We start from the raw sequence: 25,706 nt of genomic DNA on the forward strand, positions 1-25,706 counted from the left end.
TGAGAGAATGGAGGCTGAGAGAGAGGGGGAAAGTGGAGACTGAGAGAGATGGGGAGAGTGGAGGCTATTGAGAGAATGGAGGCTGAGAGAGATGGGGGAAGTGGAGGCTGAGCGAGGGTCGATTGTCGAGAAACGGTACAGTGGAAAATAGGAGAGAGACAGGTAGCTAGTTGCAGGGCTTGTCTTGTGTTTTAACAACAGTTACAGGGTTAAGTGACAGGAGAAAGAGAGAGAGAGACAGACAGAGAGGGAACACTGACTGAGAAGAGAAAGAAGCCGCTCAGAGCCATTTCTCTTTTCCAACACTGAGTAGAATAAGTATTGCCATAGAAATGAAGTGCCTGAAACGGTGTCTTCGTCCCAAATAGCACCATGTTCCCTATGTAGTGCACTACTATGACCAGGGCCCATGAGCAGCTGTGTAGGGAATAGGGTGCCATTTTGGCACTCAAGCCAGTGCCATGATCCCCATTGGAGCAGTATAGCGAAGGGGAGCAAAGCTCAACTTCCTCCCACAGGACTGCAGCTAGAGACGCTTTTAAAGAGAACAAGATGTGTGTGTGTCCTTCTGGTTGTCATTTGCTCGTTCTCACAGGCTAATAATGAGTTTTTACCTCAGCTATGTCAAAACCTGTCTTAATTCCATTGTTGTTCAAACCTCTTTAGATCGGCGGTTATAGACTTTAAAAACTTCACACACATCTTGGTCACAAGTACGCACGCACGCACGCACGCACACACACACACACACACACACACACACACACACACACACACACACACACACACACACACACACACACACACACACACACACACATTCTCACAGTACAGTATAACCTTAGGGCTTCTCTTGTCTGTTTCATGTCTACCTACAGACTTTACCGTAGACCTAGCTAACAAATCAAAAGTAGTGCACTTGATGGGGAATAGTGTTCCATTTGGGATGCATCTATATGGGGCTCCTGGGGTGTGAGGGAGCTAGAGAGGATGTGTTTTTTAAAGTATGTTATTGAAGTTTTAAGTATGACTATTGAATATTACTGTGTATTCGTATGCCTTATTTTATCTGTAATTAATCCAGACTGAGACTCACATGGTAGATAGTTGTTTTTTCTATCATCGTGATTTTTCATGCTGTTGTCATGTTTGCCAATTATGTTACATAGATGATTGATGGGTTCAGGTCTCTCTCTCTCTTTAACCTAACCAGACAGAGAGACAGGCTGTGTGAAGGGAGTGTTCTAACCAGAGACAGAGAGACAGGCTGTGTGAAGGGAGTGTTCTAACCAGACAGAGAGACAGGCTGTGTGAAGGGAGTGTTCTAACCAGACAGAGAGACAGGCTGTGTGAAGGGAGTGTTCTAACCAGACAGAGAGACAGGCTGTGTGAAGGGAGTGTTTTAACCAGAGACAGAGAGACAGGCTGTGTGAAGGGAGTGTTCTAACCAGACAGAGAGACAGGCTGTGTGAAGGGAGTGTTCTAACCAGACAGAGAGACAGGCTGTGTGATGGGAGTGTTCTAACCAGACAGAGAGACAGGCTGTGTGAAGGGAGTGTTCTAACCAGACAGAGAGACAGGCTGTGTGAAGGGAGTGTTCTAACCAGACAGAGAGAGACAGGCTGTGTGAAGGGAGTGTTCTAACCAGACAGAGAGACAGGCTGTGTGAAGGGAGTGTTCTAACCAGACAGAGAGACAGGCTGTGTGAAGGGAGTGTTCTAACCAGACAGAGAGAGACAGGCTGTGTGAAGGGAGTGTTCTAACCAGAGACAGAGAGACAGGCTGTGTGAAGGGAGTGTTCTAACCAGACAGAGAGACAGGCTGTGTGAAGGGAGTGTTCTAACCAGACAGAGAGACAGGCTGTGTGAAGGGAGTGTTCTAACCAGACAGAGAGACAGGCTGTGTGAAGGGAGTGTTCTAACCAGACAGAGAGACAGGCTGTGTGAAGGGAGTGTTCTAACCAGACAGAGAGACAGGCTGTTTGAAGGGAGTGTTTGTTTCCTGGGAAAGGGATCAGCAGCCAAGTCCAGATGCCAAGGCCGTCCCCCGGGACCAGAGTCCTGACTGCAGGCTGCCTGGGAGGAAGCAGTGCTCTGAGAGAGAAGCCTAGAGAGGCAAAGGCTGGGGTAGGGGCTGACAGGGAGAGAAAGAGAGAGAGTCTAGTCTAGTTTGCCTACCCCTGATCTGTCTAGTTTAGACTAACACTGATCTGTCTAGCTTACTCTAGTCTCGTTTACCCCTGATCTGTCTAGTTTAGCCTAGTCTCGTTTAGTCCACCCCTGATCTGTCTAGTTTAGCCTAGTCTCGTTTAGTCCACCCCTGATCTGACTAGCTTAGCCTAGTCTAGTTTAGCCTACCCTGATCTGTCTAGCTTAGCCTAGTCTCTCTTAGCTTACCCATATCTGTCTATTTTAGCCTACCCCTGATCTGTCTAGCTTAGCCTACCCCTGATCTGTCTAGCTTAGCTTACCCATATCTGTCTATTTTAGCCTACCCCTGATCTGTCTAGCTTAGCCTGGTCTAGTTTAGCCTACCCCTGATCTGTCTGGGTTAGTCTACCCTGATCTAACTAGTTTAGCCTACCCCTGATCTGTCTAGGTTAGTCTACCCTGATATAACTAGTTTAGCCTACCCCTGATCTGTCTAGTTAACCTAGTCTAGCTTACCCTACCCCTGATCTGTCTAGTTAAGCTAGTCTAGCTTACCCTACACCTGATCTGTCTAGTGTAGCCTATAGCTGCTCTGTCTAGCTTTAGCCTACCCCTGATCTGTCTAGTTAAGCTAGTCTATCTTAACCTACGCCTGATTGGTCTAGCTTGGTCTACGCCTGATCTGTTTATCTTAGCGTAATTTATCTTAGCATAACCCTGATCTGTCTATTTTCACCTACCAATGATCTGTCTAGCTTAGCCTAATCTAGTTTAGCCTACCCCTGAACTGTCTAGTTAACCTAGTTTAGCTTACTCTACCCCTGCTCTTAGCTTATCCTACCCCTGCTCTTAGCTTACCCTACCCCTGCTCTTAGCTTATCCTAGCCCTGCTCTTAGCTTAGCCTACCCCTGATCTGTCTACCTAAGCGTATCCCTGATCTGTCTATCTTAGCCTATCCCTGATCTGTCTAGCTTATCCTACCCCTGCTCTTAGCTTAGCCTACCCCTGATCTGTCTAGGTAACCTAGTCTAGCTGAGCCTATCCCTGATCTGTCTAGCTTAACCTACCCCTGATCTGTCTAGCTTATCCTACCCCTGCTCTTAGCTTAGCCTACCCCTGATCTGTCTAGGTAACCTAGTCTAGCTTAGCCTACCCCTGATCTGTCTTGCTCAGCCTACCCCTGATCTGTCTAGCTTAGCCTACCCTTGCTCTTAGCTTAGCCTACCCCTGATCTGTCTAGGTTAACCTATCGCTGATCTGTCTAGCTTAGCCTACCCCCTGCTCTGTCTAGCTTAGCCTAGTCTAGCTGAGCCTACCCCTGATCTGTCTAGCTTAGCGCCGCTGAGCCCCGCAGCAGTGCAGTACAGAAGACTAGATCATCACGCCACCACTCCTTCTCCTGCTCCTTCCGATGGCCAGAGAGAGCCGGACTGGAGCTGCGTGTGGTGTTTTCATTTAGGACAAGCTCGTGAAGAATGAGAGGAGAGAAAGAGAGGAGAGGAATGGAAAACAACTCCATGACACGTCAGGATGACAAACAGAGGACTACTCAGATGTACATGCTAACAAAACACTTCTTACTAGGTTGTTCTTCCTACAAAGAATGGGGTCGGCTTTCAGCACCGCACGCGGACTGCGGGAGGAATTGCCTCTCCTTTCCCGAGATAATTTGAAAACATTCTGTGTGTGTGTGTGTGTGTGTGTGTGTGTGTGTGTGTGTGTGTGTGTGTGTGTGTGTGAGGTGGTCATAACTTCTCACGGTTCCTGGTAATTGGAAGCAGTGAACCACAGAGAGTTGAGCGACTCGTTGCTTCCTTTCGCTCTCTCTCCTCAGACTGCTGTTTGAAGTTTCCTCTGCCTCTAGCATGTGTGTTGAGAGAAAACGGAGTAGGAGAGAGGGGGAGAGACAGACTGAATTACAGACAGTCTATATTCCTGTCTTTGACAATCGTTGATATATGTTTACTTTGACAATGTAACTGTTTTACTTTACATGGGCACCCTCATAGGTATCATCCTGACCAACTTGCCCTCTATATACACCTCTGCTGTCTTCAACCAGGATCTCAACGATCACTGCCTCATTGCCTGCGCCCGTAATAGGTCCGCGGTCAAACGACCACCCCTCATCGCTGTCAAACGCTCCCTAAAACACTTCTGCGAGCAGGCCTTTCTAATCGACCTGGCCCGGGTATCCTGGAAGGATATTGACCTCATCCCGTCAGTAGAGGATGCCTGGTTGTTCTTTAAAAGTGCTTTCCTCACCATCTTAAATAAGCTCCATTCAAAATATGCAGAACTAAGAACAGATATAGTCCTTGGTTCACCCCAGACCTGACTGCCCTTGACCAGCACAAAAACATCCTGTGGCGTATTGCATTAGCATCAAATAGCCCCCGCGATATGCAACTTTTCAGAGAAGTCAGGAACAAATATACACAGTCAGTTAGCAAAGCTAATACTAGCTATTTAAAACAGAAATGTGCATCCTGTAGCACTAATTCCAAAAGTTTTGGGACTCTGTAAAGTCCATGGAGAATAAGAGCACCTCCTCCCAGCTGCCCACTGCTCTGAGGCTAGGAAACACTGTCACCACTGATAAATCCACGATAATCGATCATTTCAATAAGCATTTTTCTACGGCTGGCCATGCTTTCCACCTGGCTACCCCAACCCCGGCCAACATCTCTGCAACCCCCCCGCAGAAACTTGCCCAAGTCTCCCCCGCTTCTCCTTCACCCAAATCCAGATAGCTGATGTTCTGAAAGAGCTCACAAATCAGCTGGGCTAGACAATCTGGACCCTCTCTTTCTAAAATGATCCGCCGAAAATGTTGCAACCCCTATTACTAGCCTGTTCAACCTCTCTTTCGTATCATCTGAGATCCCCAAAGATTGGAAAGCTGCTGTGGTCATCCCCCTCTTCAAAGGGGGAGACAATCTAGACCCAAACTGCTTTAGACCGACAGTTGAAGTCAGAAGTTTACATACACTTAGGTTGGAGTCATTAAAACTCATTTTTCAACCACTCCACAAATTTCTTGTTAACAAACTATAGTTTTGGTAAGTCGGTTAGGACATCTACTTTGTGCATGACACAAGTCATTTTTCCAACAATTGTTTACAGACAGATTATTTCACTTATAATTCACTGTATCACAATTCCAGTATGTCAGAAGTTCACATACACTAAGTTGACTGTGCCTTTAAACAGCTTGGAAAATTCCAGAAAATTATGTCATGGCTTTAGAAGCTTCTGATAGGCTAATTGACATAATTTGAGTGTGGATGTATTTCAAGCCTACCTTCAACCCCAGTGCCCCTTTGCAAGACCTCAGAAAAAATTGTAGACCTCCACAAGTCTGGTTCATTCATGGGAGCAATTTCCAAACGCCTGAAGGTACCACGTTCATCTGTACAAACAATAGTACGCAAGTATAAACACCATGGGACCACGCAGCCGTCATACCGCTCAGGAAGGAGACGTGTTCTGTCTCCTAGAGATGAACGTACTTTGGTGCGAAAAAGTGAAAATCAATCCCAGAACAACAGCAATGCACCTCAGCCACGCTCAAGGTCCTAAATGATATCATAACCGCCATCGATAAGAGACATTACTGTGCAGCCATCTTCATCGACCTGGCCAAGGCTTTCAACTCTGTCAATCACCGCATTCTTATCGGCAGACTCAACAGCCTTGGCTTCTCAAATGACTGCCTCGTCTGGCTCACCAACTACTTCTCAGATAGAGTTCAGTGTGTCAAATCGGAGGGCCTGTTGTCCGGGCCTCTGGCAGTCTCTATGGGGGTGCCACAGGGTTCAATTCTCGGGCCGACTCTTTTCTCTGTATATATCAATGATGTCGCTCTTGCTGCTGGTGAGTCTCTGATCCACCTCTATGCAGACGACACCATTCTGTATACATCTGGCCCTTCTTTGGACACTGTGTTAACTAACCTCCAGACGAGCTTCAATGCCATACAACACTCCTTCCGTGGCCTCCAACTGCTTTTAAATACAAGTAAAACTAAATGCATGCTCTTCAACCGATTGCTGCCCACACCTGCCCGCCTGTCCAGCATCACTACTCTGGACGGTTCTGACTTAGAATATGTGGACAACTACAAATACCTAGGTGTCTGGCTAGACTGTAAACTCTCCTTCCAGACTCATATTAAGCATCTCCAATCCAAAATTAAATCTAGAATCGGCTTCCTATTTTGCAACAAAGCCTCCTTCTCTCATGCTGCCAAACATACCTTCGTAAAACTGACTATTCTACTGATCCGATGTAATATACTCCAGCAGGTATATTTCACTGGTCACCCCCAAAGCCAACACCTCCTTTGGCCGCCTTTCATTCCAGTTCTCTGCTGCCAATGACTGGAACGAATTGCAAAAATCACTGAAGCTGGAGACTCATATCTCTCTCTAACTTTAAGCATCAGCTGTCTGAGCAGCTTACTGATCACTGTACCTCTACACAGCCCATCTGTAAATAGCCCACCCAACTACCTCATCCCCATATTGTTATATATATTTTTTATCTTTTGCACCCTAGTATCTCTACTTGCACCCCAGTATCTCTACTTGCACATCATCATCTGCACATCTATCACTCCAGTGTTAATGCTACATTGTAATTATTTCACCTCTATTGCCTATTTATTGCCTTACCTCCCTACTCTTACTACATTTGCACACACTGTGGAGATAGATGTTTCTATCGTGTTATTGACTGTACGTTTGTTTATGTGTAACTCTGTGTTGTTGTTTTTGTCGCACTGCTTTGCTTTATTCGTGGCCAGGTCGCAGTTGTAAATGAGAACTTGTTCTCAACGGGCCTACCTGGTTAAATAAAGGGTCAGGGTTATATATATAAATACCTGGTTAAATAAAGGTGAAATAAAAAAAACATGTCAATTATTGAATTGAGAGAGAGAAAATGGAGAGACTGAGAGAGAGGGAGGGAGAAAGTATTTAGATTATTTTGTAGTAGTATTTAGTTGTATATAGATGATGATGATGCAGTAGTATTTAGTTGTATATAGATGATGATGATGCAGTAGTATTTAGTTGTATATAGATGATGATGATGCAGTAGTATTTAGTTGTATATAGATGATGATGATGTTGCAGTATTTAGATGATGTTGCAGTAGTATTTAGATGATTTAGTAGTATTTAGATGATGTAGTATTTAGACAATGTTGTAGTATTTAGATAATGTTGTAGTAAGTAGTATTTAGATGGTATATAGATGATGATGCAGTAGTATTTAGTAGTATATAGATTATTTAGATTATGTTGTAGTAGTATTTAGTTGTATATAGATGATGATGTAGTATATAGATTATTTAGATTATGTTGTAGTAGTATTTAGATGATGTTGTAGTAGTATTTAGATGATTTAGACAATGTTGTAGTAGTATTTACATGATTTAGAAGATGTTGTAGTATTTAGATGATGTTGTAGTAGTATTTAGATGATGTTGTAGTATTTAGATGGTTTTAGATGATGTTGTAGTATTTAGATAATGTTGTAGTATTTAGATGATGTTGCAGTAGTATTTAGACGATGTTGTAGTAGTATTTAGATGATGTTGCAGTAGTATTTAGACGATGTTGTAGTAGTATTTAGATGATGTTGCTAGTATTTAGATGATGTTGTAGTAGTATTTAGATGATTTAGATGATGTTGTAGTATTTAGATGATGTTGTAGTATTTAGATGATGTTGCAGTAGTATTTAGATGATGTTGTAGTATTTAGATGATGATGTAGTAGTATTTAGATGATGTTGTAGTATTTAGATGATGATGTAGTAGTATTTAGATGATGATGTAGTATTTAGATGATGTTGTAGTAGTATTTAGATGATGATGTAGTATTTAGATGATGTTGCAGTAGTTTTTAGACAATGTTGTAGTAGTATTTAGATGATGTTGCAGTAGTATTTAGATGATGTTGTAGTATTTAGATGATTTTGCAGTATTTAGATGATGTTGTAGTATTTAGATGATGTTGTAGTAGTATTTAGATGATGTTGTAGTACTTAGATGATGTTGTAGTAGTATTTAGATGATGTTGTAGTATTTAGATGATGATGTAGTAGTATTTAGATGATGATGTAGTATTTAGATGATGTTGTAGTAGTATTTAGATGATGTTGTAGTATTTAGATGATGATGTAGTAGTACTTAGATGGTTTAGATGATGTTGTAGTATTTATATGATGTTGTAGTAGTATTTATGTGATATTGTAGTAGTATTTATATGATGTTGTAGTAGTATTTAGATGATGTTGTGGTAGTATTTATTAGTATTTAGATGATGTTGTAGTATTTAGATTATGTTGTAGTATTTATATGATGTTGTAGTAGTATTTAGATGATGTTGTGGTAGTATTTATTAGTATTTAGATGATGTTGTAGTATTTAGATGATGATGTAGTAGTACTTAGATGATTTAGATGATGTAGTAGTATTTAGATGATGTTGTAGTAGTATTTAGATGATGTTGTGGTAGTATTTATTAGTATTTAGATGATGTTGCCATTGTATTTAGGGCAAATGTCAACATCCGTGATACAGCTTCTACTGCCTCTTTTTCTGTCTCTGACTGTGACTTTATTACCATCTGTTCATTTATACAACATCATTGAGAAATCCGAGAAGTGAGTACATACACTTTATCTTCGCTATTCCTCTCAGGCTTTTGTTTGTCCTTCTCGGAGGCAGTCGGTCCCAGACATTTACCTTGACCTCCACTTCTTTTCTCGACAGTGGATGTTTTGTATTCTGGTTATTTTCTCTGCAGTTCCCTTTCACCCACGCTTTCTTTCACGTTCCTCATAATTTAGATAATCTGTATCCTAATGAACTGCATGCTTTCCCGAGTTGCAGTGGGAGGACCACGCAACTTATCATCACATGACTCCAAGTTGACCCCGATATAATAGTTGTTATATCAATATTTGCGCGGGAAAGTGTTTCCAATGCCATTTCGAGCGTAATACATTTTACAGACACAAAAATATCCCACCTTGTCTAGCGTATCTTGGCTTGTCGACGTTTGGAATGTTTACCGACAAATGTTCTGTTTCCTTTACGTATTTTATTCACATAAAAAGATCGGAACCTGTTTAGTGATTCTGATTGTGTCCTAAATGGTACCCTAGCACACTATATAGAGACTTTTGACCAGAGCCCTAAGGGTAGGGATTAGGGAAAAGTGCACAACATTAGGCTTCTGACGTACATACGGCGCCTTCGGGAAAGTATTCAGACCCCTTGAATTTTTCCACATTTTGTTACGTTACAGCCTTATTCTAAAATGTATTAAATCTGTTTTTTTTTCCCCCTCATCAATCTACACACAATAACCCATAATGACAAAGCAAAAACAGGTTTTTAGAAATTTTAGCAAATTTAGAATAAAACCCCCTCGGAAATATCACATTACCATAAGTAGTCAAACCCTTTACGCAGTATTTTGTTGGAAGGTGAACCTTCGGATGGTGTCAGGTTTCCTCCAGACGTGACGCTTGGCATTCAGACCAAAGAGTTCATTCTTGGTTTCATCAGACCAGAGAATCTTGTTTCTCATCGTCTGAAAGTCTTCAGGTGCCTTTTGGCAAACTCCAAGCAGGCTGTCATGTATCTTTTACTGAGGAGTGGCTTCCATCTGGCCACTCTACCATAAAGGCCTGATTGATGGAGTGCTGCAGAGATGGTTGTCCTTCTGGAAGGTTCTCTCATATCCTCAGAGGAACTAGAGCTCTCAGAGTGACCATTGGGTTCTTGGTCACCTCCCTGACAAAGACCCTTCTACCCCGATTGCTCAGTTTGGCCTGGCGACCAGTCTTGGTACCCTTCCCCAGATCTGTGCCTTGACACAATCCTGTCTCGGAGCTCTACGGACAATTCCTTCGACCTCATGGCTTGGTTGTTGCTCTGACATGCACTGTCAACTGTGGGACCTTATATAGACAGGTGTGTGCCTTTCCAAATCATGTCCGAAGACAAGGTACTCAACACTGCCTGAAGACACAGGCTGCAAGGTACTCAATACTGCCTGAAGACAAGGTTCTCAATACTGCCTGAAGACAAGGTACTCAATACTGCCTGAAGATACAGGCTGCAAGGTACTCAATACTGCCTGAAGACAAGGTACGCAATACTGCCTGAAGACAAGGTACTCAATACTGCCTGAAGACAAGGTACTCAATACTGCATGAAGACAAGGTACTCAATACTGCCTGAAGACAAGGTTCTCAATACTGCCTGAAGACAAGGTACTCAATACTGCCTGAAGATACAGGCTGCAAGGTACTCAATACTGCCTGAAGACAAGGTACGCAATACTGCCTGAAGACAAGGTACGCAATACTGCATGAAGACAAGGTACTCAATACTGCCTGAAGACAAGGTTCTCAATACTGCCTGAAGACAAGGTACTCAATACTGCCTGAAGATACAGGCTGCAAGGTACTCAATACTGCCTGAAGACAAGGTACTCAAGACTGCCTGAAGACAAGGTACTCAATACTGTCTGAAGACAAGGTACTCAATACTGTCTGAAGACAAGGTACTCAATACTGCCTGAAGACAAGGTAATCAATACTGCCTGGAGATACAGGCTACAAGGTACTCAATACTGCCTGAAGACAAGGTTCTCAATACTGCCTGAAGACAAGGTACTCAATACTGTCTGAAGACAAGGTACTCAATACTGCCTGAAGACAAGGTAATCAATACTGCCTGGAGATACAGGCTACAAGGTACTCAATACTGCCTGAAGACAAGGTTCTCAATACTGCCTGAAGACAAGGTACTCAATACTGCCTGAAGACAAGGTTCTCAATACTGCCTGAAGACAAGGTACTCAATACTGCATGAAGACAAGGTACTCAATACTGCCTGAAGACAAGGTACTCAATACTGCCTGAAGATACAGGCTGCAAGGTACTCAATACTGCATGAAGACAAGGTACTCAATACTGCCTGAAGACAAGGTACTCAATACTGCCTGAAGATACAGGCTGCAAGGTACTCAATACTGCCTGAAGACAAGGTACTCAATACTGCCTGAAGACAAGGTACTCAATACTGCCTGAAGATACAGGCTGCAAGGTACTCAATACTGCATGAAGACAAGGTACTCAATACTGCCTGAAGACAAGGTACTCAATACTGCCTGAAGACAAGGTACTCAATACTGCCTGAAGACAAGGTACTCAATACTGCCTGAAGACAAGGTACTCAATACTGCCTGAAGACAAGGTACTCAATACTGCCTGAAGATACAGGCTGCAAGGTACTCAATACTGCCTGAAGACAAGGTACGCAATACTGCCTGAAGACAAGGTACACAATACTGCCTGAAGACAAGGTACTCAATACTGCCTGAAGACAAGGTTCTCAATACTGCCTGAAGACAAGGTACTCAATACTGCCTGAAGATACAGGCTGCAAGGTACTCAATACTGCCTGAAGACAAGGTACTCAATACTGCCTGAAGATACAGGCTGCAAGGTACTCAATACTGCCTGAAGACAAGGTACTCAATACTGCCTGAAGACAAGGTACTCAAGACTGCCTGAAGACAGGCTCAAGGTACTCAATACTGTCTGAAGACAAGGTACTCAATACTGCCTGAAGACAAGGTACTCAATACTGCCTGAAGACAAGGTACTCAATACTGCCTGAAGATACAGGCTACAAGGTACTCAATACTGCCTGAAGACAAGGTTCTCAATACTGCCTGAAGACAAGGTACTCAATACTGTCTGAAGATCCTGAAGGTACTCAATACTGCCTGAAGACAAGGTACTCAATACTGCCTGGAGATACGGCCAAGGTACTCAATACTGCCTGAAGACAAGGTTCTCAATACTGCCTGAAGACAAGGTACTCAATACTGCCTGAAGACAAGGTTCTCAATACTGCCTGAAGACAAGGTACTCAATACTGCATGAAGACAAGGTACTCAATACTGCCTGAAGACAAGGTACTCAATACTGCCTGAAGATACAGGCTGCAAGGTACTCAATACTGCATGAAGACAAGGTACTCAATACTGCCTGAAGACAAGGTACTCAATACTGCCTGAAGATACAGGCTGCAAGGTACTCAATACTGCATGAAGACAAGGTACTCAATACTGCCTGAAGACAAGGTACTCAATACTGCCTGAAGATACAGGCTGCAAGGTACTCAATACTGCATGCAGACAAGGTACTCAATACTGCCTGAAGACAAGGTACTCAATACTGCCTGAAGACAAGGTACTCAATACTGCCTGAAGACAAGGTACTCAATACTGCCTGAAGACAAGGTACTCAATACTGCCTGAAGACAAGGTACTCAATACTGCCTGAAGAACAGGCTGCAAGGTACTCAATACTGCCTGAAGACAAGGTACTCAATACTGCCTGAAGATACAGGCTGCAAGGTACTCAATACTGCCAAGGTACTGAAGAAAGTAGGAAACCAAGCACTTGGAGGAACCAAATAAAGATTGAAGTCTGTCTCTGTAGTTTACACTCCATCTCCAATAGATGTTGAAATAAACAGTTCCTTTATAACTATTAACAGGTCTGCTAAGGCTCTCAGCCTGATGTGCACACAACACAACAACACAACACAACAACACAACAACACAACAACACAACACAACACACACAACAACACAACACAACACAACAACACAACAACACAACACAACAACACAACACAACACAACAACAACAACACAACACAACAACACACCACAACAACACAACAACACAACAACACAACAACACAACACAACAACACAACAACACAACACAACAACAACACAACACAACAACACAACAACACAACAACAACACAACAACACAACACAACAACACAACAACACAACACAACAACACAACACAACAACACAACACAACAACACAACACAACAACACAACACAACAACAACAACACACCACAACAACACAACACAACAACACACCACAACAACACAACAACACAACAACACAACAACACAACACAACACAACAACAAAACAACACAACACAACAACAACACAACACAACAACACAACACAACAACACAACAACACAACACAACAACACACACAACAACACAACACAGCACAACAACACAACACAGCAACACAACAACACAACACAACACAACAACAAAACAACACAACACACCACAACAACACAACACAACAACACAACACAACACAACAACAACAACAACACAACACAACACAACAACACAACACAACAACACGACAACAGAACAAAACACACAACAACACAACACAGCACAACACAACAACACAACACAACAACACAACACAACACAACAACACAACAACACACCACAACAACACACCACAACAACACAACACAACAACACAACACAGCAACACACCACAACACACCACAACACAACAACAAAACACAACAACACAACACAGCAACACACCACAACACACCACAACACACCACAACACAACAACAAAACACAACAACACAACACAACAACACAACACACCACAACAACACACCACAACAACACAACACAACAACACAACAACACAACACAACAACACACCACAACACAACAACAAAACACAACAACACAACACAACAACACAACAACACAACAACACAACACAACAACACAACAACACACCAACACAACAACAACACAACACAACAACACAACAACACAAAACACACCACAACAACACAACACAACAACACAACACAACAACACAACAACACACAACACAACAACACAACACAACACAACAACACAACACAACAACACAACAACACAACACAGCAACACAACAACACACAACACAACACAACACAACAACACAACACAACAACACAACAAAACAACACAACAACACAACACAACAACACAACACAACAACACAACACAACAACACACCAACACAACAACAACACAACACAACAACACAACACAACAACACACCAACACAACACAACAACACAACAACACAACACAACAACACAACACAACAACACAACCTACATGGGGGGAACTGATGAAGTTTTATATAGGAGTGCTGATCGAGTGGATCCATTTCACTTCTGGATCATAATGAATAAGGAACAGGGGAGACTGAGATTCTACATCCAGTATAAGAAAAGGGTATAAGAACTGATCGAAGGGTAATATATATTTATTATATATGATATGTATTTATATATTGGAATAAGAACTGTTTTGGGGGGGGGGGGGATCAGTGGATTGGGAAGCAGACAGTGCTTTGTTATAGGGAGGTAGCCGGTAGTTACTGTGCAGATCTCGGATCAGTTTTGGCTTTAAGATAATAATGAATAAGATTACATGGACAGGGAAAAACTGATCCTAGATAAGCGCAGCCAGATCAGTGTTTTGGGTAAAAAGGAACAGTGGTTGTTCAAGGGAGGTAAGCGGCAGTAGTCATGTAGCAGCAAGGGAGGGTAGAAACTGAACCTCCCTGCTCGGCACACAGTTCAGTTCCCGCTGTCTCGGGGATTATTTCCAGCCTCGTCAGAACCATTTGTCAAGGGAACAGCTTTGCCTTGAGGAGGACTAGTCTCCCCCCTGCCCTCCCCCCTCTCTCTCCCCCCCACTGAAACAAGCCTTTCTCCCCTGTCTCTCCCCCTCCCAAAGGAACCACTCTCCAAGTCTGTTGTGTTGCTGCTTCAGGGGGAGTGGCCGTAGCCTCCATACAGAGAGACGGTGTCATTTTCGCACCAGAACCTTGTGGTTTGTTATGGAGGTTTGCCCTCTAGTGGCAGATGTATGGTATTGTTTTGACGGGGATTTTACCTCCAGTGGGCTACTGAACCAATGCATTGAATAGAGATAGTCCCACACCAAGGTATTATTCATGTTCATTAAAACATTGAAATTGATCTTGCAACTGGTTTCAGATCCCACGTACTGCTATCTCCTGCTGGTGTGCCCTTGAGCGAGGCACTTCATGTTGAAATGTGTCTTGCTTGTAAAAAAAAAAAATAACCCCTTATTTCCCTTTGCTTTCCTCTCTAACCAGATGCCTCCTGGGCCTCGTCTGCCCACTAACGGCAGCCTGGTGGGGATGTCAGCCCAGACCCAGGCCCAGCCCTTGGCCAACCAACGTGCCCCTGGCCCTGGCTCCAACCCCCAGCAGAAACCCCCAGGGCCAGGGAAGACACAGGTCATGCAGAGACAGCTAGCCCAGCAGCAGCACATCATCAATGACTCTGTGAGCTATAGGTTATCAGGTTAACACCAATGACTCTGTGAGCAATAGGTTATCAGGTTAACACCAATGACTCTGTGAGCAATAGGTTATCAGGTTAACACCAATGACTCTGTGAGCAATAGGTTATCAGGTTAACATCAATGACTCTGTGAGCAATAGGTTATCAGGTTAACATCAATGACTCTGTGAGCAATAGGTTATCAGGTTAACACCAATGACTCTGTGAGCAATAGTTTATCAGGTTAACATCAATGACTCTGTGAGCAATAGGTTATCAGGTTAACACCAATGACTCTGTGAGCAATAGGTTATCAGGTTAACACCAATGACTCTGTGAGCAATAGGTTATCAGGTTAACACCAATGACTCTGTGAGCAATAGGTTATCAGGTTAACACCAATGACTCTGTGAGCAATAGGTTATCAGGTTAACACCAATGACTCTGTGAGCAATAGGTTAACATGCTAACACCAATGACTCTGTGAGCAATAGGTTAACATGCTAACACCAATGACTCTGTGAGCTCTAGGTTAACATGTAAACACCAATGACTCTGTGAGCAATAGATTATCATGCTAACACCAATGACTCTGTGAGCAATAGGTTAACATGCTAACACCAATGACTCTGTGAGCAATAGGTTAACATGCTAACACCAATGACTCTGTGAGCTCTAGGTTAACATGTAAACACCAATGACTCTGTGAGCAATAGATTATCATGCTAACACCAATGACTCTGTGAGCAATAGGTTAACATCTGACACTGTCTTACAAAATGTTTCACTTTGGGAAAGTCGGACAGTTCCCACGCGTTCCATCCCACCCCTGATAATCTCCTGTTATATCTGAACGTGTATACAAATGTCATTGTTGTTTCATTGTCTCTTTCTGTTGTGTTTCAGGACAAAAGCGTTAGTAATCAGGATCCGTTCAACCGCCATCTAACCAGACCACCACCAGACTATAAACAGCCCAGAGGAATGGTCCAGCCGACAGCCTTTTTCACAGGTACATCATTCATTTCAATCATTCACTGCTTCCATGTAGGAAGGAAAATAGTTTTGCATCTATTGTTTGTGTCTGTATGGGCCAATCGGAACAGAATCAGAACAATCTCTGTGTATTCAGGTATGAGTTCCTCCCAGTCGTTGTCGACCAACGGGTCTGACCAGAGTGACCTTCTATCCATGTCCTGCCACATGCCCAGCGGCCTGGGATCCAAAATGACCCCTCCTCCCACGGACTGGAGGTTCGGAAGAGGCCCCCACACTCACCAGATCCAACAGCACAACAACCAGAGCAAGATGGGACTCAACCAAAACAAGTCCAGGTTCCCTGGTCCTCCCAACGGCCAGGGTGATGGGTTTGAGGTGGGTGGTCTTACCAGTGTACAACATCCCTCAAGGACATCAGTAGGCCAGCAGGTTGGAGGGATGCCCAGTCAGGGGCATGGTCTCGGGCTGGGGGGTGTGATGGGCTGGCCTCCTGGAGCTAAAGCACCCATCATGAGCCCTGGGTCTCTCGGGGTGAGGCGGCATCCGAACTCGCTCCAACCCCAGGGGGGCCAGTCCCAATCTCAGCTCGACATGTCCAGCCACCAGTACCCTCCTGGCCCCCAGCACATAGGCCCTGGCCCACCCAACCAGGTGGCACCAGAAATGGGCATGCTGCCTCTGAACCCGACCCTCTGTAGCTCCACCACCACCACCACCACCAACCCCAGACCCAGCCAACCCATGATGCCTCCTCTGCCAGGGCTACCAAGCCTCAACCACGTCTCTCCGGAGCAGAGGGTTCTCGCTGGGGGCAGCAGCAGCATCAGGGTCTTCCCACCACATAACTACAACCCTGGGGGAAGCTACCAGAACCAGAACAGCCGGACTGTTAACCGACTAACCTTTGAATTCCTCCAGGAGGGAGACAACACCGTCCCGGGGATCAACACTGACTCAGACTTCATCGACTCGCTGCTGAAGTCCGGGTCTGGCAACGACGACTGGATGAAAGACATCAACCTCGATGAGATCCTGGGCAGTCACTCATAAAGTGGGATGAAAGTGGGATTGCATAAATAGGGCCCAGAGTTTTTCCCTGCAGCTCTCATGAATTCAGGTTCATTCCGGGAGAGTTTTTCTCTTCATGTCTCATGAATTGGGGTTCATTACAGAGTTTTTCTCTGCAAGCCTCATGAATTCAGGTTCATTCCAGAGATTTTTTCTCTTCATGTCTCATGAATTGTGGTTAATTCCTAGAGAGTTTTTCTCTGTAAGTCTCATGAATTGGGGTTCATTACAGGGAGTGAGTTTTTCCCTGCAAGTCTCATGAATTCAGGTTCATTCTAGAGAGTTTTTCCCTGCAAGTCTCATGAATTCAGGTTCATTCCAGAGAGTTTTTCTGTAGAAAAATTCCACAGAATTGGTGGCCAGTTTTTCCATCAAAAAATTCCATAGAATTGGGAGCGCTGGTCAGGAGTTTTTCCAGGTTAGATGGGCCGTGTGGTGTGGAAAAACTCCTGGCCTTAATTATAGGCTGCAACTAGAGCCAGGAGCTCCTCCCTCTCCTGATCAGGATAAACTCCAGGACCCATCCATAAAGACTGATAACTGCAAACGCAGAACTTTCCCAATACAGAGACTATGGATGGCCTTGGCTACATCCCGAATGGCACCCTATTTCCCTTTATAGTGCACACTACTTTTGACCAGGGCCCATAAGGCTATGGTTGAAAGTAGTGCACTATATAGGGAATAGGGTATCATTTGACACACAAGACCATGAATGGCCACGAGTCAGAATACACCTAAAGGGATTACATTTGCAAAGCTATAATGTCATTTTGTAAACCCAATATATATAATTTGATATCTAATTGTACTTTTTTTTTGTGTGTATTCCTGTGAAGAAATATATATTCTGTATAATAATATTTTAGTACTTTTAAAGGTTCATTGAATAAGAACCAGGGATTCACTGACGGCATCTTTAACTGATTCTGAATATATTCTATCAAACTTTTCTCTTTTCATAACGTGGGCTTCGTCCAAAAATGGCACCCTATTCCTTTTCATAGTGCACTACCCAGTCTTCATTGTGATAGGGGATAGGGTGTCATTTGTGACACAGATATGGGATGTAAAATGTACTACCAGTGACTTGAGCCATGTGGGCCCTGTAATACATGGGGTAGAGGGTTCCAACCGTGGTCAACTGTGAACAGGAAGTGGCTGTCATACTTCCAGATGACACCGTAATTCCCCTTTTATTGTGCACTACTACCACATAATGCTCTGGTCAGACGTAGAGTACTGTAACAGGGATATATACCCCTCCCCCCCCACCACCCAGACCGATCGTGGTGTCATGTTTTGAGTGATGATGCAGGTGTTTGTTTTATATCTACCACAGACACTTTACTGGTCCTGTTGTTACTACTACTACTTATCGTCTGGGATTGAACGGCAAGCCACGTCTTACCCATTTATTTTTAGATTTTTGATCTAATATTTAATAATCTATTGAGGGGGGGGAAAAAACTATTATATGACATTATAAACAATCTAATGAATAAAAATGTTTTAAATAAAGTGTGAGTTTTTGTACTTTCTGTTGCTGTCCCAGGAAAGATGATAATCAGGATTATTTAGAGAGATAAATATTGGAAGAAATTAGTTTGTTCAAAACTGTTCAACTATTGTCTTTCTCTCTCTTTGAGTCAACTTCTCACCACATGTTATTCACTGCAGTGCTAGCTAAGTGTAGGAGGATGGAGAGAGGAGACTAGGAGAGAGGAGACTAGGAGAGGAGACTAGGAGAGAGGAGACTAGGAGAGAGGAGACTAGGAGAGGATACTAGGAGAGAGGAGACTAGGTGATAGGAGGATGGAGAGAGGAGACTAGGAGAGAGGAGACTAGGAGAGGAGACTAGGAGAGAGGAGACTAGGGGAGACGAGGAGACTAGGGGAGACGAGGAGACTAGGAGAGAGTAGACTAGGAGAGAGGAGACTAGGAGAGAGGAGGAGACTAGGAGAGAGTAGACTAGGAGAGAGGAGACTAGGGAAGAGGAGACTAGGAGAGAGGAGACTAGGAGAGAGGAGACTAGGAGAGGAGACTAGGAGAGAGGAGACTAGGAGAGAGGAGACTAGGAGAGGAGACTAGGAGAGAGGAGACTAGGAGAGAGGAGACTAGGAGAGGAGACTAGGAGAGGAGACTAGGAGAGAGGAGACTAGGAGAGTAGACTAGGAGAGAGGAGACTAGGAGAGAGGAGACTAGGAGAGGAGACTAGGAGAGAGGAGACTAGGAGAGGAGACTAGGAGAGAGGAGACTAGGAGAGTAGACTAGGAGAGAGGAGACTAGGAGAGAGGAGACTAGGAGAGGAGACTAGGAGAGAGGAGACTAGGAGAGAGGAGGAGACTAGGAGAGAGTAGACTAGGAGAGAGGAGACTAGGAGAGGAGACTAGGAGAGAGGAGACTAGGAGAGAGGAGGAGACTAGGAGAGAGGAGGAGACTAGGAGAGAGGAGACTAGGAGAGAGGAGACTAGGAGAGGAGACTAGGAGAGAGGAGACTAGGAGAGAGGAGACTAGGAGAGAGGAGACTAGGAGAGGAGACTAGGAGAGAGGAGACTAGGGGAGAGGAGACTAGGAGAGAGGAGACTAGGAGAGAGGAGACTAGGAGAGGAGACTAGGAGAGAGGAGACTAGGAGAGGAGACTAGGAGAGAGGAGACTAGGAGAGAGGAGACTAGGAGAGAGGAGACTAGGAGAGAGGAGGAGACTAGGAGAGAGGAGACTAGGAGAGAGGAGACTAGGAGAGAGGAGGAGACTAGGAGAGGAGACTAGGAGAGAGGAGACTAGGAGAGAGGAGACTAGGAGAGAGGAGACTAGGAGAGAGGAGGAGAAGAGGAGACTAGGAGAGAGGAGACTAGGAGAGAGGAGACTAGAGGAGAGGAGACTAGGGGAGAGGAGACTAGGAGAGAGGAGACTAGGAGAGAGGAGACTAGGAGAGGAGACTAGGAGAGAGGAGACTAGGAGAGAGGAGACTAGGAGAGAGGAGACTAGGAGAGAGGAGACTAGGAGAGAGGAGGAGACTAGGAGAGAGGAGGAGAGAGGAGACTAGGAGAGAGGAGACTAGGAGAGAGGAGACTAGGAGAGAGGAGGAGAAGAGGAGAGGAGACTAGGGGAGAGGAGACTAGGAGAGAGGAGACTAGGAGAGGAGACTAGGAGAGAGGAGACTAGGAGAGGTAACAAGGATCTTGACGATGCCTTCTCCTGCATCCAAATGACCTAGTGTTCTCATTGGTGGAATGTTATTTATATTTGTCATAATTAATCAACAATATATATATATATTTAGACACTGAACTTCCGGTGCTCCTATGTCAAACAGCTTTGTTATATTTCAGTATTTCAGTGATGTATATACAGTGTAATATTGGGAAGAAATTTGATGAACTGACTTGTTGGAAAGGTGGAATCCTATGACGCTACCACGTTGAAAGTCACTGGGTCTTCAAAAAAACAATTTTATTGCCAATGTTTGTCTATGGAGATTGCATGGCTCTCTAGCACTTCTAATGACGACCGAGCACATGTGGGGCTGTCACCCGGCAGAAGCCTATGGTGGCAGAATTTGGCTGCTGTTTGCTCAGTTTTCCCCTCCACTGAGATGTTTTAACATCAAACAGGTGCATTGGTTCCGTATATACAAATCACAGGCCACTGACGACTAGACAATGAATGAAATGTCATCAAGGGCTGCAGCACGTTTCGCAGTCCTATTCCAGTGTTTCTTATTGTTCACTGGTCTGTTAGTTACCTAGCAAACAGAGAGCAACGGCTCAGTTGGTAGAGCGTGGTGTTTGCAACGCCAGGGTTGTGGGTTCGATTCCCACGGGGGACCATTACAAAAAAAAAATCAATTCATGAAATGAAATGTATGCATTCACTACTGTAAGTCGCTCTGGATAAGAGCGTCTGCTAAATGACTAAAATGTAAATGTAAAATGTATGGCAGCAACAGGTGTGGCTGATATAGCCGAATCCACTAATTTGAAAGGGTGTCCACATACTTTTGTATATTTAGTGTAGATCAGGTTGCAATTGAGTAATCAGATACACATCACTTTCAAATGTATGCTGGGCTCTTTTAAACCGTGTTTAGATTAGACCTGTCTGAAATATGGCTTTTTCTTTTCAACTCTGACAGTTGTATTGCTTCTTTAATCACCACAACACTTCTCAGCTCTGCTAACATCATTGCAAAAGGGTTTTCTAACGATCAATACGCCTTTTAAAATGATCAACTTGGATTAGCTAACACAACGTGCCATTGGAACACAGGAGTGATGGTTGCTGATAATGGGCCTCTGTACATCTATGTAGATATTCCATTAACAATCAGCTGTTTCCAGCTACAATAGTCATTTACAACAATAACAATGTCTACACTGTATTTCTGATCAATTTGATGTTATTTTAATGGACCAAAAATGTGCTTTTCTTACAAAAACAAGGACATTTCTCAGTGCAAAAGATACAGTTACATGACAATCAGATGCTGTTAGATTACATTATAATTTATCTGTCAGTTTGGAACCTTGTAAACAATACTAAATAATGTGTAAGTAATACCATAGAGTATGTTCTAAATGAAAAAACATTGTAACATCTTTAATAGAGAACAGCAAAGTTTAAAAACAGATGGATTTGTGAAATTGCTTTATCCGACTTGTTTGCGGTTACATGAGGCTCGCTGATCACAGAATCAGTAGGATATTAAAAACAAACACTCAAACAGGCAACAGAAGCAGGAACAGTACAGAGCTGAGTGACTCACTCATTCCTCACTTTAGTTCACAATAAGTTACATTAATAATGCAGGGTTAAAGATACATTCTTAAATGATTGTATATAGCATCCTCTCACTACAGCTCATTTTGTTTGAAATTATTATGTGGGTTATAATAAATTGTAGCTCAGTTGGTAGAGCATGGCGCTTGCAACACCAGGGTTTGTGGGTTTGATTCCCACGGGGGGGGCCAGAATGTAAAAATGTAATATAAATGTATGCACTCCACTGTAAGTCGCTCTGGATAAGAGCGTCTGCTAAATGACTAAAATCTAATATATTTGTAGGTGTTGATGCATTTTGCGTTAGGACAAATCTGGTCTGTGTTATTGAGTTAGAAATGTGAAACTTTACAGTACTTAAGCATCGAATACATTGCAAGTTATTCTTTTTTTTTTGCCGTTAGGCTACACTTTACAACAGGACTCAACTCTGACTGACCGCAGCATCTATCGCTAGTCTGAACTGTGGCTCAAACTGGAGGATTTTTTTTCACACCTAGCCGAGCTATCAGACTATCCTTTTGTAAATTAATGGCGGTGTGAATGTTTCAGTCAGTCTCTCTCCTATCGTACGGGAGTCCCGCATCAGGCAACAAAAATCAGCTGGCGGGTGGGTCCTGAAGTTGTGAGAGAATTTAAATATTTAAATGTAAAAGTCCATTACATAAACGAAGAGTGGACATTATCCACCAGGGAGTGGGACAGTGCAGCTCAAAACTGCACATAACATAAGGTGAAAGGATACTTGTGAGTCTTGTTGATTTCCTCTAATCGCTTCAAGAGGTCTACCGTCCACCTGGTAATTGGGTGGTTCCAAAGGATGAAGCCTCACCTTCAGATGGATGTGTGGATTCAGAGAGAAGCCAGCTGGCAGCCTGGGACCAGGCATGGTGGATGTGGATTCAGAGAGAAGCCAGCTGGCAGCCTGGGACCAGGCACGGTGGATGTGGATTCAGAGAGAAGCCAGCTGGCAGCCTGGGACCAGGCACGGTGGATGTGGATTCAGAGAGAAGCCAGCTGGCAGCCTGGGACCAGGCACGGAGGATGTGTGGATTCAGAGAGCAGCCAGCTGGCAGCCTGGGACCAGGCACGGTGGATGTGGATTCAGAGAGAAGCCAGCTGGCAGCCTGGGACCAGGCACGGTGGATGTGGATTCAGAGAGAAGCCAGCTGGCAGCCTGGGACCAGGCACGGTGGATGTGGATTCAGAGAGAAGCCAGCTGGCAGCCTGGGACCAGGCAAGGAGGATGTGGATTCAGAGAGAAGCCAGCTGGCAGCCTGGGACCAGGCACGGTGGATGTGGATTCAGAGAGAAGCCAGCTGGCAGCCTGGGACCAGGCACGGTGGATGTGTGGATTCAGAGAGAAGCCAGCTGGCAGCCTGGGACCAGGCACGGTGGATGTGTGGATTCAGAGAGAAGCCAGCTGGCAGCCTGGGACCAGGCACGGTGGATGATATCCTTTTCCCGCACAGCAATTTGAAGAAATCCAGTGATGAATAGATTGTTTTTGAAGTTATTGTTATTGTATATTTATTTGTTTTCTAATATCAGAAGGCTCTTTAAAGCGATTTGAGTTGTCAATGTGCCGCATTGCATTGTGAAGGGAAAAAATATCAGTTCTTAATTCATAGGAGGAGAGAGGAGACTAGGAGAGAGGAGACTAGGAGAGAGGAGACGAGGAGACTAGGGGATAGGAGACTAGGAGAGAGGAGACTAGGAGAGAGGAGACTAGGAGAGAGGAGACGAGGAGACTAGGGGATAGGAGACTAGGAGAGAGGAGACTAGGAGAGAGGTGACTAGGAGAAAGGAGACTAGGGGAGAGGAGACTAGGAGAGAGGAGACTAGGAGAGAGGAGACTAGGGGAGAGAAGACTAGGAGAGAGGAGATGAGGAGACTAGGGGATAGGAGACTAGGAGATAGGAGACTAGGGGAGAGGAGACTAGGAGAGAGGAGACTAGGGGATAGGAGACTGGGAGAGAGGAGACTAGGAGAGAGGAGACTAGGAGAGAGGAGACTAGGGGATAGGAGACTAGGAGAGAGGAGACTAGGAGAGAGGAGACTAGGGGAGATGAGACTAGGAGAGAGGAGACTAGGAGAGAGGAGACTAGGGGAGACGAGACTATGAGAGAGGAGACTAGGAGAGAGGAGACTAGGAGAGAGGAGACTAGGAGAGAGGAGACTAGAGGAGAGGAGACTAGAGGAGAGGAGACTAGGAGAGAGGAGACTAGGAGAGAGGAGACTAGAGGAGAGGAGACTAGAGGAGAGGAGACTAGAGGAGAGGAGACTAGAGGAGAGGAGAGGAGACTAGGAGAGAGGAGACTAGGAGAGAGGAGACTAGGAGACTAGGAGAGAGGAGACTAGGAGAGAGGAGACTAGGAGAGAGGAGACTAGGGGAGAGGAGACTAGGAGAGAGGAGACTAGGCATGGTTGGTTTCTTTTTAGCCAAATGGTGAAAAGACATGCAGACAAATGAATTCATGCAGGAAAAGAGGAGTGATAGCCTACTGTAGTCGTAAGGCTAAATAGATTGATATTATTTTGTTGGGTAACGGATCTGCCCGTTAGCGACATCATTTGAACAGAATGAAGTGAGCGCATCTTCTGGATCCGAAATGCATGAAATACCATTACAAATGTAGATCTAGAGGACAGAGAAAAGCCAACCCCCCTCCCACATAATTTTGGGATGCCTTTAAAGCGTACATTAGGGGAATGATAATCTCATACTCAGCAAAAATTCGATCTGATTTAGAAATTAAAATGTAATAACAATAAATCACTATCTTAGAAAAGCCCATAGAAAATCTGGTACAAGAAAATTGAAAATAACATTTCTGAACTTAAGCAGGAATATGATATTTTACTTTTGAAGAAAGAATTACAAACAAACAAATAAACAATTACAGGTTAAACTCAAATGAAGAATATTTCCTTAAATGGCAAATAAAGCTGGTAAATATCTCGCAGCACTAACAAAATAAATACATGCTAAACCAGTTATAATTTTAAAAGATAAAGATACAAAAATGGTAATTAGGAACAACAACGAGATTAATTACAATTTAAAAGCTTCTATGAAAATGTATATGAATCAGAATGAAACATTTGGACTGATTCTACAGCCTTCAACAACTCTGAAACAATTATCAGCAGACAGAAAAAGAATCTGTAAAAACAGATTACCCAATAGATATATAATAATAATATAATAATACAATTATATATATATATATATATATATTAGATAGTGTTAAAACACATGGAGAAAAGCACCAGGAATGGATGGCTTCCACATATTAATATTAGTAACAGGTATCAGTATTGGTAAACATGAATAGCAACTAAGCTGATGTGCAGAGGATCACCTGACCAATAGAGGATCACCTGACCAATAGAGGATCACCTGATACACCTGACCAATAGAGGATCACCTGA

The 25,706-nt window shown here is 43.8% G+C and overlaps 1 protein-coding gene across 1 annotated transcript in view; it reads left to right on the forward strand.

The window, feature by feature from the left end:
- The window catches only part of maml2 (mastermind like transcriptional coactivator 2), a 145,463-nt gene extending 126,451 nt beyond the window's left edge, over positions 1-19,012 (forward strand). The window contains exons 3-5 of the mRNA XM_045704162.1: positions 15,235-15,426; positions 16,331-16,436; positions 16,557-19,012. Coding sequence (XP_045560118.1) covers positions 15,235-15,426; positions 16,331-16,436; positions 16,557-17,473 — 1,215 coding nt within the window. The 3' untranslated portion in view covers positions 17,474-19,012. The remainder of the gene's footprint in view (positions 1-15,234; positions 15,427-16,330; positions 16,437-16,556) is intronic.
- The last annotated feature ends 6,694 nt before the right edge of the window (positions 19,013-25,706 follow it).

Source organism: Salmo salar, chromosome ssa20 (assembly GCF_905237065.1).
Source record: "Salmo salar chromosome ssa20, Ssal_v3.1, whole genome shotgun sequence".
Classification (NCBI taxonomy): Eukaryota; Metazoa; Chordata; class Actinopteri; order Salmoniformes; family Salmonidae; genus Salmo; species Salmo salar.